General features: G+C 38.1%; 1 protein-coding gene across 2 annotated transcripts in view; it reads left to right on the top strand.

Annotated features, from left to right (window-relative positions):
• The window catches only part of LOC104896859 (THO complex subunit 2), a 43153-nt gene extending 29008 nt beyond the window's left edge, over window positions 1-14145 (top strand). The window contains exons 22-33 of one of the 2 annotated variants that reach the window (XM_010683648.4): window positions 2450-2553; window positions 2974-3154; window positions 3256-3398; window positions 3823-4429; window positions 4503-4607; window positions 5795-5950; window positions 6039-6119; window positions 6211-6295; window positions 6377-6624; window positions 7730-8899; window positions 12323-12654; window positions 13852-14145. In XM_010683648.4, coding sequence (XP_010681950.2) covers window positions 2450-2553; window positions 2974-3154; window positions 3256-3398; window positions 3823-4429; window positions 4503-4607; window positions 5795-5950; window positions 6039-6119; window positions 6211-6295; window positions 6377-6624; window positions 7730-8899; window positions 12323-12654; window positions 13852-13921 — 3282 coding nt within the window. In that variant the 3' untranslated portion in view covers window positions 13922-14145. Of the gene's footprint in view, window positions 1-2449; window positions 2554-2973; window positions 3155-3255; window positions 3399-3822; window positions 4430-4502; window positions 4608-5794; window positions 5951-6038; window positions 6120-6210; window positions 6625-7729; window positions 8900-12322; window positions 12655-13851 lie in introns of both variants that reach the window. The other variant, XM_010683647.4, reaches the window with a different exon arrangement.
• The last annotated feature ends 545 nt before the right edge of the window (window positions 14146-14690 follow it).

The raw sequence follows: 14690 nt of genomic DNA, 5'->3' as shown, positions 1-14690 counted from the left end.
TTGTCTGTTTTTATAGTCTCCTATTCCTACGTTACTCCGACACCATCTTGCACCCCGCATGTCGCGTGTCGACTCGACACAACGCGCGACACGCTTGGAAATGGGCGTCGATACACTTATCGAAAAAGTGTCGACTATCGGACACTCATTTGGCAAAAGTGAGAAAGAAACGCAGAGAGAAAAGGGGGAAAAAAATCAGATCTAGGGTTTTTTTTGTCAAAATTTTCGGACTCTCTAACCTAAACTGAGAAACTAAGTCGCCCACCGTCGTCGACCGCCATCTTCGGCTGCCATGAAAGGAGAAGTCCTCGCTGTAGAAAGAAGATGATGCGAGAAGGAGATGCAGGGTTTTTTTTTACTTTTTGTGGTCTATCTCCTTCTGTTCACTTAATGTACTATACTAGATTTTTAATTTTTAATTTTAAAGAAAAGGAGATGCAGTACATTTGAAGGGTTTTGACAGCTGTATTTTGTTTTTTTAAACAAAGGCAAAAGGTGAGTAGGTGACAACTTTACTCCTTTTTTTTTCTCACAAATTCTTTTTTTTAGGTTAAACTCATGTGTACTTGTTAGCTTTCTTCACTCCTTTTTTATCTAATCTTTGACTTTTCAACCCTTTTAATAACAATTTAGTTAATAAATCATATTTTTTTTTTGAATTTCATAATTTTTTAATATATACCAGTTATTACAATTTAACTTTTTTTATCAACATAAGGTGTCGGAATTTCCCGACACTTTCAATGATGGATGTGTCTATAATATTGGTCAACACACTCTCTTGACCGTGTCGAAGTATCGGCCAAAATTTTGAAGTAGGGTGTCGGATCCTCCAATCCCTACTTGATACGACACCCGTATCCGTGTCGGAGTAACATAGTCCTATTCTATTATTTATAATTTGTTTTTTAGGTTTGGAATGTCAATTAAGATAATTAATGACTAAACCAGTGTCAACTATTTTGTGATATAGATTCGTAGAAGAACGTAATTGGCTTTGTTATATCATTCCAAAAGCATAGGACTTAACATGTACACAATCACCTTTTTCAAGATCGTACAACGCAAGGGTTCTAGCAAATTAGGTACAATTGACCTAACGATAGATCTTTAATTCGATATCTTTTCACTTTTCTAGAATGTATACTATATGTTCCTCAAGAAAGGTTCTAGGTCGGTATAATGTAGATAATTGCCCTTTTCAGCAATTAAAACAACTTTATGCCTTTATACAAACTCCTTCATGAAAACATAAGCACTCTAAGTCAATTGCTAAAAAACTCCCTAAGTCCTTAAATCTAGAAAAAAAGGCCCATCATGAATGTCAAACTCTAAAGTTTCTTCTACATGGAAGTCGGCAACCCCCCCACCCCCACAAGAATCGTGATGGAAGTCTTAGCTAACCGAGTCCCAAAAACCTCCGCGAATTTCGGCACAGAAAACCATTTCATAGCGAGGCCCGAGGGAGGCGACACAAAGGATAAGGAGGAAAGGGTGAGATAATAGAAAGGAAGGGAGAATCGGTGGAAGCGGCAGGTGGTTGTGATGGTTGGTGTTGGCCCGGGTGCTAGAAGCGGTGGGGTTGTGGTGTTTGGGGAAGGGTGCATGAGAGGGGGAGGGGTGGCCGGTGATGGTGGCCAGAGGGGGAGGGGGATGGGTGGAGGGAGAAAGGAGTAGTATAGTTATGAAGGAAGAGAGAGAAAATGGTCAAATAAGTTTGATTAGAGGTCAGGGGTTAATAACTAATAGAGTTAACTATCGTTAGTCATTATGAGCATTTTGTGCATTTTATTGAAACTTTGGAGTATACGGTGAATTCCGAGAAAAGTGAGAGTATATATGTCTATATGGTGAACAAAAAAATTTGTCGGAGGTATATAGTGAAAAAAACCGTTTCTTTTTTTAATTGCGTATTAGACGCAATTTTAGCATACAAGATGTTGAATTTGTGTCAATATAGATCTTTAAAATATTTATTTTTTATAATTTATGGTAATAGATAATTAAAGATATCAATGGTCAAAGTTGTGTATCGCAAGTGTGCAAGCCAAAATAGAGCATCGATCTATAACCATAGTGAGTATAATAAATAATTGTGCATTGGACAACTAGAGTGTCACATACTTCCAAAGTAACTGGTTTGGGCCAAACCAAACAGCCTTTGGTTACAAAGCAGAGAGTTTAGTTTCGATGGGAAAACTCCTTATAACGTATATTGAACGATGAAATATGGCGAGACTTTCTTGCATAATGTCACTATTTTGCTGTTTGAAACTGCTAGCTAATATTTCTTTTCATTATGGTTTTATCACTCTTCCGCTTTTACTCTAAAATTGGCATTCCCACAAAACAGTATTGTTATTAATGGCTTTATGCGAAGCGTATTCTTTTACCTTCGGGGGCTTCTTTGAGATGCTAAGTTGTTTTCATGTTACCCGTCATATTGCAGGCACTTATTAAATCCACTAATAGACTGAGAGACTCCTTGGTTCCAAAGGAAGAACCAAAGCTGGCAATTCCTCTTCTGCTGCTAATTGCACAATACCGTTCTTTGTAAGCTGCTCTTCTCTGTAGTGATGTATTTTCACGACTTCTCTATGTTTGGTTTTATACCCCGTCATCATTAGATGCTTGTTTTAGGTTCCACCTTTTAAATAAAAGTACAAACATAGTGTTTAGTACCCTATTTGGTGTTTCCTGTAGTGATTGAAAGCTGGAACATCTATCTTTAGTTGAATGTGTGCTGACTATATATTCGAAACTTTTCCCTTGGAAAGGCCTTTGACGCCCCTTCCTCTTTAGCTTATATCACTTTTGCTTGCGGCAACTGATTCTATGGCTGCTGAAGCCTCTGTGTTTCACCTGCTACTTGTTCTTTCTATCTGACACAAGGCTTATATGTTCTCTCCTACTCATGACCATATAAATTATGTAAAGGATATGTTCATCAAGTTGTGTGTTATTTTTTTGTAGGGTTGTTATCAATGCGGATGCACCTTATATAAAAATGGTAAGTGAGCAGTTTGACAGATGCCATGGGGTTCTTCTTCAGTATGTGGATTTCCTTTGTAGTGCTGTCAGTCCAGCAACTGCTTATGCACAACTAGTACCCACTCTTGATGATCTTGTTCATCAATACCACCTTGATCCTGAGGTATGCTCACTTTAACAAGTTGGCAGGGGGTGTCAGGGGGAGTGTTTGGCAGTAAGAGATGATATTGTGTATTATATTTTACTCTTGTTTTCATGTGGTAGGTGGCCTTCTTGATCTATCGACCAGTTATGAGGCTTTTCAGGCATCACAATAGCTCCATCTCATGGCCTTTATGTGATCATGATGAGCCAAGTGATGCTGGTAACCTAGTTTTGGATCTTGGACCATCTCATAATTCTGCGAGGTATGAGTTTCTCATTGCTGCCTTTAGCATTTGTTTAATAAGGGTGTGCTTTAAGAAAACCGAAAATTGAAGTAAAAAGAATTAGAATCGATGAATTTCGGATCATAATAACATAATAAGATATTGTTGGGGTTTCATTCATAGACTATGATGAAAAACAAAGAATCGATCCTTTGAGTATTCAAGTATTAGCATGCGCTATTATTTTTCTATATGCTACTGCCTTCGTTGTAGACACCTGTGACTTTGTTTGAACATTTATTCTTATTAAACAGATGTTTGACTCTCATGTTAGAATGCCATTCTATTTTACCTCAAAAAAAAAAAAAAAAAAAAAGAGACAAAAGAATAATCTATTGATTTTTCAAATATGCTAAAGATTTTGAAATTTCAGTGCTTTATCTATTGTTTGCAAACTACGCAGATGGCTTGATCTTCTTGATACAATTAGAACTATGTTGCCATCAAAGGCATGGAACAGCCTTTCGCCGGATCTATATGCAACTTTTTGGGGTCTCTCCTTGTATGATCTTTATGTTCCTCGGAGGCGCTACGAGTCTGAGATTGCTAAACAGCATGCTGCTCTAAAGGCTCTGGAAGAGATCTCTGATAATTCAGGTTCTGCAATTGCAAAAAGGAAGAAAGATAAAGAGCGGATACAGGAGTCCTTGGATCGGCTCATGAGTGAGCTCCAAAAACATGAGGAGAATGTCGCTTCTGTGCACAAGAGGCTTGCAAATGAAAAAGATAAGTGGTTGAGTTCTTGTCCTGATACATTGAAGATAAACATGGAGTTCCTGCAGCGATGTATTTTTCCACGATGTATCTTCAGCATGCCAGATGCTGTCTATTGTGCAATGTTCGTTCATACTCTTCACTCCTTGGGGACACCTTTTTTTAACACAGTCAACCATATTGATGTTTTAATTTGTAAAACGTTGCACCCAATGATATGCTGCTGTACTGAGTATGAGGCTGCTAGACTCGGCAGATTTTTGTTTGAAACGCTGAAAATTGCTTACTTTTGGAAGGTAATTATCGCTATAAATAAGTTTTTTGTTTGCACGTAATAGGGATCTTACTATGTTGACTATGTGGTTTCAGAGTGATGAATCAGTTTATGAACGTGAATGTGGTAACATGCCGGGATTCGCAGTTTATTACAGATATCCAAATAGTCAACGGGTTACATACGGCCAATTCATTAAGGTCAGCTTCAAGAGATTTGTGGTTCTGATGGTTTTCTTGTCAAGTGCTTCATTGGTTTTTCTTTTTACTTCCAACATTGGAGCATGGCACAATTTTGTTATGAGAAGAGGGAGATATAGAGAGTTATAAGAAGGGACTCCATGTTTTAGGAGAGAGAGAGAATATATTGCCAAATTTCTTAATGTTGCAGGTAATATGCAACTTCCTAAAATGGGAAATGTTGCAAGTTAAAAAAATGGAGGATGTAATTTTCAAATTCCGGAGTTTGTGGCTTAAAAGAATATGCTTGTATTCCAGTCTACTGTATCTACATGTTAATGTATTATGTTCTTATCACATTCTCTCAATGTGTTTCTCTCTTTCAAACCCCAATACAAGCCACAATATGTACACGCCCTCATCCCCGCCCCCACATGCATGCACAGTTGTATACGTGCTTGCACAACACACGGAATACTTTTGCTGCTGATGTGAAGCAATTAACAGTGATTTTTTTCTCAACAGCTTTCTTTTGTCTGCTTGTTCGACAAAATTTTGCTATTAGTTTGATATTGAGCTTTCTCATATTCTCCTTTCTGGTTCAGATATTATACTTTGAATATGGATCTCTGCAGCGAAATTTCTTGTTATGTTCTTAATTTGTCGATAACTTTAGATCAGAAATACCATGATGATGAGGGTCATTACAGGCTATATATTATTTCTACTTTAGGTCTCGAAGAATTTGAACAATGCACTTATGACTTTCATACTAGCTCCTAGTGCAAGTGTATATCGACAAAATTTGTCTTCACATATTCAATCTCAAATCATTATGTTTTGGTAGTTCACGTATTTTTGCATGTTTCAGTATGGATCTGTAATATTATTTCTTAATGTACATGGAATTTCTATTTGTCAAATCATTATAATATCCTTACTGGTCATTGTATACCTGTTTGTCGGTGTAGATGTCATTTACTTAGGAAGCTGGTAAGTAAAACAAATTGTAAATCTGTTTAGCTAGGGTATCCGATTGTATTCCTGTTACGTTACGTGTAGCAAGTAGCTTTTCGTTAGTTCTTGTTTGTTTATTTCTTTCTACAATAGGTCGTGACTGACCTTTGGCATGAAAAGGCATGAATTGGTTGTTTGTACGGTAGTGATAATTTCAAGCACATGTTGATTCTTTTCCATTATGTTTAAAGGTGCATTGGAAGTGGAGTCAAAGAATCACTCGACTGTTGATACAGTGCTTGGAGTCTGCAGAATATATGGAAATTCGAAATGCACTCATAATGCTGACAAAAATATCCATTGTATTTCCAGTTACAAGGAAAAGTGGAATAAACATTGAGAAACGAGTGAGTATAATACTGCTATTTTAATTATTAAGCTAACATCTACTAAAGTATTACATCCTGAGTGTGCTCTTTCTTGCAATTTCTATAGGTGGCGAAGATCAAAGGTGATGAAAGAGAAGATTTGAAGGTTTTAGCCACTGGCGTTGCGGCTGCTTTGGCTGCTAGAAAGGTAAATAGTTTGGGCAAGAGAAAAGAGTAGTTTATTGCCTGTCTAAATTTTTTCAATTGTATTAATTTATACCAAATGCATTTTGTTTCAGCCATCTTGGGTCACCGAAGATGAATTTGGGATGGGATATCTTGAACTTAAACCTGCCCCATCAGTGGCTCCAAAGTCTTCAACAGGTAATGGTTCAGGAATTGGTGTTTCTCAAAGTGAACCCACTGGGGGAAGAGTTACCTCTGAAGCTCAACCTTTGGATTCAGGCAATTCCCTGAAAGATCAAGCGTGCCGATCGAAGCCTATTGATGGGAGATCAGAGAGGCCAGAAAGTGTTTCAGGAAGTGCTAAGAAAGGTGGTTCAATGGCTAATGGACCAGATTTGCAGCCAACAGGCACACAGGTCGGATTATTAAGGTTATCGGAGAGTCAAAAGCAGGTAGATGAGTCTTTAAGCAAGATTGTGGAAGAAAATGTCGCAAAAGGAGTCTCAAAGTCGTCTGCTGACAGTGAGGTATTATCTATATTGTCCCTGAATCATACCACTAGCACTAATGTTAATCAAACCCAATATTTGTGGTGATCATTTGTTAGAAAAGGCAAAGTAATAGAATATTACTTCTAATAAGAATTGTCAGATATCTTGGTCGCTTTTCCTATCTAATTCTCTATTCCACCTCTCAACCAAACTAAGATTTGTACCTCCTTTCTGTTAGGAAAACACAGCTAGTAGTGATGAACTAAGTCCTGGAGGTTGCCTCAGCTAACATACTAAAATAACTCTCTCCTATGAGTCAGCATGGTCTCTCAATCTCAATTGACATACTAAAAACCTATCTCCAGTGAGTTAGCGTGTTCTCTCTTGAACACAGGCAGTTAGTGAAGATGTACTTGTTTGGAAGCTTTCGGGCTTGATGTTTAGTATTTTAAGGCAGATGGTCTTCTGTGAATTTACCCTGGATCAACGTTTCCTTTGGTCAATTAAGATGCTCTATGGAGAAATTCATTTTCTGTTTACATAATCCATTTCTTCCCTCTTGGTTTGCATGTATTACACATCAATGCACTTATTGCTTTAGGCACAGTCCGTCAGAAAATTCTAAATCGGAAAAGCATCCTTAATATAGTATCCATTTGAAGTAACTGCATGTGGCTATTATGGTCTTTTAGACACAGTGTCAACATAAAAGTTATATTAATTGTGGGATTTTAGAATGAGAGAATATTAGTTCCTCTATTTCACAATACTTGCAACACATTCATGAAGGAACATTAATTAAAGATTTAATTTACCAATCATTCCTCATCAGTCTTTGAACTGTATCTGTAATTTTCAGTTTACCCTATCTATCATCCTCTTAAAAATGTGGTCGAAGAAGCTTGGTTGCAAGTGTTTTAAAACAGTGGTAGCATTTTTTAACGAAATTCAGCAGACCCTTGAAATTGGCATGTTGTCTAATGATGTGGTCCAAACAGCTCTCGACTACCGTCATGCATTAACGGTTACCCTCAAAATTGGCCAATCTTAATGCTGTTATTTGACTTATTTTGAATCTTAAAAGGGAAAAAAACTTATTATTTGTAGATAGGTAATACTTAGTCTCTTGGTTTTGATACAGCAAAAAAATGCTGCAAAACGAGGTTCAGCTGCAGTTGGTTCAAAGCCACTTAAACAAGAGCCTAAAGACGATACTAAGTCAGCTAAAGTTGGGAGAACAAGTGGTGCATCTGGAAGCGAGAGAGATCATATAAGTCATCCTACAGAGGGCAGACAAATTGGGCAAGCTAATGTTTCGTCTGGCTCTGTTACTAATGGTAATTTAGCTCCTCCGTCTAAAGGCTTGGCTTCATTGACACGAGTTGAGATTGAAGCTAATGATTTGCGGTCAGAAGTTGGGCCCACAAAGTCCTCTAATCTAAAGGGTGTTTTGAGGGATGATGGTACTGATCTACCTGATTTATCTCGGCCTACACATTCTCGTTCAGCTCATTCTCCTCGACATGATGCTGGTGCTAAGCCTATTGAGAGACAACAAAAAAGGAATAGTCCTGCAGAAGAACCAGATAGGCTACACAAACGGAGAAAAGGTGATCCTGAGATGAGAGATGTTGAGGTCGATGTTCGATTGACGGATCGAGAGAGAACAGTTGAGCAAAAAATACTGGACAAATCCTACCCTTCCGAGGTGGATAAGGCAGGGACTGAGGAATTAGCTTTCAGTTTGGTTGCTGATAAACATGCAGATAGGACAAAGGAGAAAACTACTGAAAAATATGAGAGAGAATATAGAGAAAGATCTGAGCGCAATGACAAACTTCGCAGTGATGATACTTCTGAAAAGTCAAGAGCCAGATCAATGGAGCGATATGGAAGAGAGCATTCAGTTGAAAGAGTACCTGAGCGGAGGATTGATAGGGGTTTTGATGGCCTTAATGATAAGGCCAGGGATGAAAGAAGCAAGGATGACAGAACTAAACCGCGTTACAACGAAGTATCTAGTGAAAAATCTCATAGTGATGATCGATTTCATTGTCAGAATTTGCCACCTCCGCCCCCTTTGCCACCGCATGTGGTTCCACAATCTGTTAATGCAAGTCGAAGAGATGAAGATGTTGAAAGAAGATTTCCGACTGCTAGACATGCTCAAAGGCTTTCTCCTAGACATGAAGAAAAAGAACGTCGACGGTCAGAGGAAAGCTTGCTAACTGCGCAAGATGATTCCAGGCGCAGAAGAGAAGATGACCTTAGAGATAGAAAGCGTGAAGAACGAGAGACATCGACGATGAAGGTATGTAACAAAATTGAATCTTTTTGATCCTGGGAAAAGCTGCTGTCAATCAATTTACTGTAATGAGTAATGACTGCATGCTCTTTAGATTTTATCATTATAAGACCACTTGCGATGAATAAATCTTGGCAGCTGTTGTATTCTCATTAGGAGTTCTATGAACTGTAATTGTGCATTTATTAAACAACTGTTGTGCCCTTTCATACTCTTGATATTTGGTAATCTTTGATTATGCTTACTAGTAGGAGTATTTGTTTGACAATCAATGGGCCTATGGTGAGTCAAAACCATGTTTTCCTTGTTTTAGTGAATTTTTTAAAATCAGCCCTTTTATCCATTATAAAATCTTTAGGTACTCTTAAACTCATATGTAATGATTTCTCATCTGGCATTCCTGTTCTCAGAGGTTTAAGAAAAGAAAAACAATTCACAACCCACGCTGTTCACTAACTGAAAATCACCTTTGTGTCCCCTAGCCATGCTTATATACCCTCTGTCAGTCCCAGAATCACCATCCATCGCATCACCTTCACAAAAGTGTGACCTCTTCTCCTCTTGCTTCGCAGCCGCAACACATGCTCTGTGAAAGCCCATCACCTCTGCCTTATTTGCTGCTTCTTAATTCCTCATATACTATCAGAAATATAATTTAATCCTAGATCAACTTGTTAATATCAAAATCTAGAAGATTACAGATTCGAAAATCTACATTGCCATCATCTTTCTCCTCATCACCATGGCCTGCAAATTCAGGTCAGAGGTTAGTGGAGGCGGTTAAAATTCTACTGGTTAGTGGTCAAGTTTGGTCACAAAGGTTCCAGATTTTGAGCTTAGTTGGTCAAATTGGAATGTGGCTGGACCTCCAAATATTAGTGGCAGGAATGCAATGAAAAATGAATTGGCGTGCAGTAAAATTGAATGATGGTACTAGAGGAGAGAAGATAAAGGAGGGAGTGGGTGCTATGGCCATGAGTTGACAAAGCAAAAAGATAATGATGATTAAAATTAAGAATGATGATGGCTAGTTCAGAAGGAACCAAGGGTGGTAGATGTACATGTTTACTAACATCGCATATAAAAGTATTCAGTGCAATAATGCCACACAAAACTTGGCTCTCCTAGTTGGTTACCTTAGCCCCAGCCATGCTATATAATGGTATTGTAAAAAATGACTGCTTAACCTAACAACTAGTGTTGAAAACGGTCTCCCTTTGATTGAGGGAAGTTGACGTTTAGTCAAAATGGCCTTACTCTCCAATCACTAAGAAAAAAGGAAAACACTATCTAAGTACTCTAGCCCTAAGGGAGTTGGGTGGAGAGATTCAGGAAGCTGGTGATGGGTTTTGATTATGAAGGGATTGAAAAAGGGGTATTGAATATTAATGTTACCATCTTAATGGTAAATGACTGTCCATTGCTTATTTCAACCCCACCCCACCCACACACACACCAAAAACAAGTTATTATGCGAAAGCTCACACTTTAAGATGAAAGCAAAAGCATTAACCTCCTTTAGAAGAAAATCATAAAAAATTCTTCCTTTCACCCTTATTGATCGGTGCACTTCCTGTCGTCCTTCTCACATTAATTGATACACTTTCTAAAATGGCATAGTCCCACCAATTTAATATTATTTCTCTTTGGTTATGGGAAACCCAACAATAATAAAGAAATATCACCCCACAATTCACTAACTATTACAAAAAAGAACATTCTACCAATTACCAACAGTACAATAGAGAAGTCAAATAAATCGACATCTATTAATATGAGACGGAGGGAGTACCACAAGAACCTTCTCATAATTTTTAGTATATTGATCATCTAAAATTGTCATCAAGAACATTGTTTCTGTTACAAGCTTGATGGTGATATATCTACAGATCTAGATAATTTCAGACCACCAAACCTTGTTCAACAGTTTTCCTTCAGGAACCAAAAGAGTTGTACCCAAATAACAAATGCAAAGAAGAAACAAAGACCTTTTCCATGCTGTGGGTCTTGAAATTCTGGGGACTTTTCCCAGTAGTTTATGGCTGTATCTATATAGTTCCTCTGTTTCATATTACTTGCAACCATTGGGATCATAGAATCTCCAAGAAAAAGGAGAGAGAAAGTGAGAGGCGTACATGGTCCCATTACATAGCCAAGTTAATTACCCATCTCTATCCTTAAGATCCCCTGAAAACTATGCACTGCCACAGATTATCGAGAACCGCCACCGGCTTCACCATAAAATCAAGGACGTTCACCACCATCACCAGAAAATAAATAATTGTTGCTCAAACCACCCAAATCAGCGGGTCCTTCAAGAGTCCTCAAACCAAGCACCAGAAAGAGAAGCCATCGAACCTTAAATCTGTCGTCTTCGATCTTGGATCCTCAGGGTTGAAGAACTAGCGAGGGCGTGAAGAGGAAAGAAAGAGAGGTAGGGTGGTGGTGGTTCCACGGCAGGGGACCGAGAAGTGAAGAGAGGTGGGGGGATGTGGTGGTTCCCTGACACAGAGGAGAGGGAATGGGTGGGTGATATAAATGCAATAAAGCGATTCAAAATAATTGAATTAGTTGATCTAGTGCGTTTTGGTTACTTTACGTTCCAGGTTGTGAGTAAATTTTTTTTAGGATCCTACATATCCTAGTTTAAGTAGAGTATGTCTAGAGTTGGCTTACATGCTCTTATTGTTCTTTGATAGGTTCTTCATGTTTTAAGCAATTTAGAAGACTTTAATTTATCATATTTTATTTTTTAATCCCCTGTAGGATCAGAATTCTAGTTGGGGTTAGTAGGTTTGATTTTTTTTCCCATTCCTTATAGGGTCATAGTTTTATTCAATATAGGAACATAACTCGTGCTCATTATAATTAAAGGCCACACCTTTCGAAGATTTAACTATTGAAAATTTTTACTTAGAGGTCAGGCAAGGATCATATCAGTAGGGGTGTCCATGGATGGAGGAGGGTGTGAAGAGAGAGAGTGGGAAGGTGGGGGTGGTTTCCATGGTAGAGAAGAGAAAATGGTGGCGGGGCTTCTTTGTGGAGGAGAGAGAGAGAGAGAGTGGGGGAATTTCATGGAAAATGAGAAGAGAGAGTGGTTGTGGGGAGGTTTCAACTGTGGGAGACGAGGGAGTGAGGAGAGAGAAAGGTGGGGGTGGGGAGTGATTAGTAAGATAAAGGGTAATTAATAAGTAGATCAGTTTTTAAATTAGATGGAATTGGTAATCAGATAAGGGTATAGTGTTAATGTTGCATACAAAAACTTAACAGAAACAACTTGTTTGTAATTAATATGACATTTCCCAAATAGGAAAGTGTTGCATGTAATATGAAACGGGTGAAGTATAATGTAGCTGTTGCTGCTAACTTATTTTTGCTATACTTTGTTGTCTTATTGAATTTTGTACTCTTGAATTGTCACTGTTGAAGGTCGAAGAGAGAGAACGGGAAAAAGAGAAGGAAAAGGAAAGAGAACGAGAGAGAGATAGAGCAAGCGTTTCGAAAGAGGAAATAGATTCAACTGCAGCGTCAAAGCGACGGAAACTTAAAAGGGAACATATTCCTGGTGGGGAACCTGGTGAGTATACCCCTGTTGCTCCACAACCCCCAATTTCCATTGGCATGTCGCAGCCGTATGATGCTAGGGAAAGAGGAGATAGGAAAGGCTCAATGATTCAGCGTCCAACATACTTTGAGGAACCAGTTATGAGGATGCATGTGAAAGAACCAGCAAGCAAGATGGCACGACGTGATGTTGACCCGTATCCTTTTATGAGTGGTTTATGACGAGTGGTATGTAGATGCTAGTGATTTGGAACACTTGCCTAAATTTTTTGCATTCTTAGGTTTGCATGTTGGGGGTCTATATGTGTGCTCACTAAAGGATTGTTCCTGCTAGATTCCCTTGCATGCATGTGACATTGGTTTTTTTTTGTGATTTGTGTCAAGTATGTTGCCCTGGGTGATTTGTTTCTGTGATTTAATTTTGTACATTTATGTTTGCATGTTGGTGGGTCTATCTGTGGTTCTCACTGAAGGATTGTTTCGGCTTCCTTTTCCCTGCATGCTTGTGCCTTTGATTTATTTATTTGTTTTGTGTTAAGTACTCGCGCTTAGGTGATTTTGCTTGAAGCATGATAATGTAATAGAATAATTTTGGAGTGGCTGGTCAGCTTTCATCTGCTGTAAATATGTATATATAATATTCTTCACATCCTATTTTTGTATAATCTGTAAAAATTATAATGGCTGTCTGGAGTGGAACCCCAATCATATGGCGCTACACAGCCAGTCTGAGACATGTGTCTATTGACAGTATCTGTAGATTGGACATTTGATACTGTGTCGCAAATAACTTTCATGGTTGATCAGCCTTTCACGCTAGTAGCAAATGGAAATGGAAAGAAGTTTCTTCCCATCTGTGCCATTGTGTCCTTTGCATAATATCAGACTGTTAAGAGAGCATATGTTCATTTTTAAGTGCTCAAATCCTTTGAAGTCTTCCGCAACTATACCTATATAAATTTAGAATTTGTGAGCTATAGTTAAAGCGCTGTTACAATTATTCGCCAAAAACCTGGTAACATCAGCCCGTAGCAAAGGGGAGAACCCAATAAGTCTGAAGTCGCTTTCTGAGATTCTTGATTCGCATAGGGTTCCCATTTGATCTATCCTGATGTGGAAAGAAAAGATGGTCTGAAGCTACGAGTGTACCACTATCCCAATAGGTTTAATTGCTGCGAAGGCCAGTCACATCTGACTTTGAACTACTGTGTTCAGAAAATAATTATTGTTACTTCATAACATTGTCCAAAAAAAAAAAGTTCAATGACAACTATCAAGATGGCTTGCATGGTTATTATGCTGTTGCTTTGTATACTTGAATGACTTTTAACTTTTTCATGATGTACACTATCTCAACCTGGTCAAATTGCCTTTCCTTGATGATCATGTGTCAGAATATATGAACGTGACTGGGATGATGAGAAAAGACAGAGAGTTGAAGCAAAACGCCGACACAGGAAATGATTTATCAGGCAATAGAAGATGTGTGTTTCAGCGTGTTGCTTAGTGCGTAGCATGAACCTGTTTTGGCTATGTAGCAAGAGTAAAATATTCTGCTGGATTATTTCCTCTGATGTTTCAGAATTTTGTCCAATGTTCTATATTCTATTTTGACCCAAATGTAGGTGAACTTTGATCTTTGATATGATCGTGTTGTAATTGATATCATAACTGAACTGTTTACAGAATGTCTGTACAAATCACCATAGCAATTTGTCTAAATCAGGAAATATCTGAAATTGAGGTTATTAGTGATGGTGATTTGTTTATCTCAATTGCTATTATAGGAAGAAGCAGGCTGAACTCTCCTGTTATTGCTAGAGCTGACTGTTGGTCTACTAGCGTATAGCCCCGAGAGTGCAGTGTCCCATGTGGGATGGCTTAATATACAAAAGAGGTCAGAGGCTGGTTAGAAAGGACAGTTTTAGCAGCGATTTTTCTTTTTCATAATCATGTTGGAGTGAAATGCGCTTTAGATTAATCTACACATGATTGATTGAAGGTATATAGTGGTAATATTTTGCTGACAAGTTTGTGATCTAAGTGAATCACTTGAGCAGAAAATAGTTAGTTGATATGTATATTTATAAGTTCAATTTTCTTCATGTTTTTGCGATTATGGTCGTCATGTTGCGTATATTGAATTAATATGTGTGGATGTTTTCAATTTTTTTCCTGTATTCGTATTATTTGTGACAGGAAGGTTTTGAGGCAGACTAATCATGCTTTCTAT

The sequence above is a fragment of the Beta vulgaris genome, chromosome 6 (genome assembly GCF_026745355.1).
Source record: "Beta vulgaris subsp. vulgaris cultivar EL10 chromosome 6, EL10.2, whole genome shotgun sequence".
In the NCBI taxonomy this organism is placed as follows: domain Eukaryota; kingdom Viridiplantae; phylum Streptophyta; class Magnoliopsida; order Caryophyllales; family Amaranthaceae; genus Beta; species Beta vulgaris.
This window is presented reverse-complemented; position numbering and strand designations above follow the sequence as displayed.